Source organism: Hydractinia symbiolongicarpus, chromosome 6, assembly GCF_029227915.1.
Source record: "Hydractinia symbiolongicarpus strain clone_291-10 chromosome 6, HSymV2.1, whole genome shotgun sequence".
Taxonomy (NCBI): domain Eukaryota; kingdom Metazoa; phylum Cnidaria; class Hydrozoa; order Anthoathecata; family Hydractiniidae; genus Hydractinia; species Hydractinia symbiolongicarpus.
This window is the reverse complement of record NC_079880.1, coordinates 11,089,086-11,092,111: the sequence shown is the minus strand read 5'-3', so window position 1 is coordinate 11,092,111 and position 3,026 is coordinate 11,089,086. Positions and strand designations below refer to the sequence as shown.

Below are 3,026 nucleotides of genomic sequence, written 5' to 3'. Positions count from 1 at the left end.
TATCGGCCATTACGTGTACTGTCTGTGTTCCTCTGACTTGGTAGCTTTCCACAGAATTTTTTGTTAAAATATTCGCGTAGAATTGCTATCAAAAATAGATTTTTAAATTCTGAAAGTATTGATACTGATATTTTTGGCCTGAAAACATTTTTTTTTTTAAAAAACGAACCCTCGCACGCTCTTAACTTCAAGAAGTCAGAGGGCCTCTTAATGTGATATTAAGAGGCCCTCTGACTTTTTTTCTCTTGAAGTTAAGAAAAATCATGGTAGATAAAAACTCTAAAAAGCATAAAATTTGTTTAGCATTTCCCTGAAACAATAATTGCTGGTGCAGCATTTGGTTGAAAATTGCACTTTTTTTAAATAGAAACCACATGTTTAATATTTCATGTAGTCCTTTCGTTATCTTTTCTAATATAAAAAATTTACGCTTTAACTTTAACAATATTATAAATTTATAATAACATACTGATCATTCCTATTAATACTATGAAGTCGAATTCATAGTTTATTTTTAAAAAATTCAACATAGCAGTATGAATCGAGAACAAGTTGAAACTGGCGCACGTTTTATCGACGTGACGTCAGACAATCGAATGCTAATACTTCGGTTGTCATGAAAGGCCAAATGAAAAATTCTTCTTTCAATGATTTGAATATCGAATACACAAGACTTAATGTTTCGCTCCCTTTACTAAGCTTGCAGTTAAAGAGAAACGACGTGTACATAAAGGACAAAACATGGATGTAAATGCCAGGTATATTTTAACTCCACTGAAAGATGCATTTTTCCCTAACCTTTTTATATTTTTACAGCTTAGTTTAAATGTTATATGTGGTTGTATCCATTTTATTATGTAAGCTATGAAACAACATAAAAGTCATTCTTTTAAAACAGTGATTCCACCTTTCATTACATGAGAGTTTTTCATTAAAGTTAGATATTTTTTGTGATTATATAAAATAAATTTTTATTTTCTAGATTGATTTTCACTTTAATTTTATTTTGGACCCACACGGGTATAACAAAAATCTTACGCCTTTCCTGTTCATTTTACGCTGACCTTTCAATTGTGAAGAGCGGTCGAACAATGATACACCTGATCAACACAACTGACGCTGAAGATGATCTTGATTGCGTGAAAAAATGTATTCTGAATGAAAAATGTCAATCTATCAATTATAACAGTAAAGAAAAAATGTGTGACTTGTTGGATCGTGAACATATTGATTTTGGCTCTAATCTGCATTACTCTCCTGGTTGGACGCACTATGAAACTGACGTATATAACACAAACGTAGGCGCTATTTTTCTTAATTTTTATTTTTTTGTATTTTATTTTCTGAATATTTATGCTGTATAAGATCTCCAGTTTTTATGTACATATATACAACGAGCTGCTATTAATAACTGTCCATGAAACTGAGCAATACAAAGGTAGTGTACTGACGAGAACGGTGATGAAGAATCCTTTAGGATAGCACAAGATTCTTCGCCTTTAAGTGTTTGGGTATTTTTGTCAATTTTGAGATATCAAGCATATTCTTATCTTATTTAAGGTTGGCGATGTTTGCTCCAGCATCTCGCCATGCAGTCCTGATCTTTATTGTGAAGATATATGCGACGAACCTGGATACAACTGCACATCTCTGTAGGCGATCATTAGATGTGCATTATAACGACTAATGGTCAAAATAATGACATCTTATTGAATGTGATTTTATCTTAACTGTATAAAAGTAATCAAAACTCAAATATCACGCGAACACTTTTAGGAAGTAGCACTAAGAAAATCTACACAATAAAATTTAGGTGAAAAGAAGGAAGGCTTCAAGTAGCTAAGATGTTTTGGAGTCTTTTTACTAATTAGTGTGTGCAACTTAAAACAAACAAGCTGCGGTGTTGTTTTAAGCGTTTGTGAATTTTCGAAAGATCTCAAGTAATAAAAAGAATACTTTGAAATCGCGCGAATAAATGCGCGCGAACTAACGATAAAGTGTTGCTTCGCATTATTTTCTATCTCATGCTTTATCTAAAGTTTTTGGCTTACGATTCTCATTTACGTGTTTATTATTATAAGATTGTTTTCAAACCCAATGGGTTTCTGTTTTCGTCTACCTAAAAACAAAGACCCAAATCTTTTCTGTTTGTCTTTCCGAATTTATTTTTTGTTTTTTTCTTACAAGTTTATCATCTCCACTAAATTTGTTTTGTGATCTACTGTTGGCTAATTAATTCCAAAATAATTATTTCCTTCCACTGTTAATGTTTTCTGGGAATAAAAAAGGATTTTTTCAATTTGCGTATGTTAGTGAAATACTTGCTTCCCACAGAAAGTTCCAAATGCAGAAGAAGCTTAGATGATATATCGGATTAAATATCATTGCATTTAAAAAGTATTTCGAAAGACGATTAATTTTGAATATAGGGTTTTTTTCCTTAATTTTTTATTGGTACGTATATAATGCACAATAATAATACGTAATGAACAAAAAATGTCGTTTCTGCTCCTTTCCTTGTCTACGTCACTTGACAAATAGATTCTGCTGCGCCTAAATAATGGAAGAGAGTAACTCATATATAATTAACAACCTATAGATGAAGTTGTATATTTAATATATGTGTCCATTCCCAAAGCTCAATATAGGTGCCTTTTGTGGAAAGATAACTATTTCTTAAAGCTTTATGGTTTCCTCATTGCTATTTAATTTGTTATAATTTTTCTGGTTAAATATGGAGTCCAAATAGTACCGACTGGTGAATTTGCGATGAAGTGTTTGCCTCCAGTACGGTAGTTCAAACCTCAGTCAAGTTATGCCAGACTATAAAAGTGTGAATCGATCCCTTCTGCTTAACATTCAGCATGGGAATATAAGGCGGTTCCATAGTCAAGCGGCTGTTGTGCTGGCACGCCTTTGGCAGCACAAATGGGTTCTTCAAATGCACTAGGCCCTCTTTTGCAAGATCCTCTTCGATAACAGTACTATTAGGAAACGAAGAGTCTATCATAAGTAAATAATAATAA

At 32.4% G+C, this 3,026-nt stretch overlaps 1 protein-coding gene across 1 annotated transcript; it reads left to right on the top strand.

The window, feature by feature from the left end:
* Positions 1–558: 558 nt before the first annotated feature.
* Positions 559–2,501, top strand: LOC130647362 (uncharacterized). Its single transcript, XM_057453195.1, has 3 exons — positions 559–758; positions 983–1,298; positions 1,561–2,501. The coding sequence occupies exons 1-3, from the start codon at positions 742–744 to the stop codon at positions 1,654–1,656; spliced, it is 429 nt and encodes a 142-aa protein (XP_057309178.1). The 5' UTR covers positions 559–741; the 3' UTR covers positions 1,657–2,501.
* The last annotated feature ends 525 nt before the right edge of the window (positions 2,502–3,026 follow it).

What these genes read in the sequence shown, in the direction of transcription:
- LOC130647362 (XM_057453195.1), top strand. An exon ending in CTGACGTATATAACACAAAC is followed by an intron (nt 1,299 to 1,560) that starts GTAGGCGCTATT and finishes ATCTTATTTAAG; the next exon opens with GTTGGCGATGTTTGCTCCAG.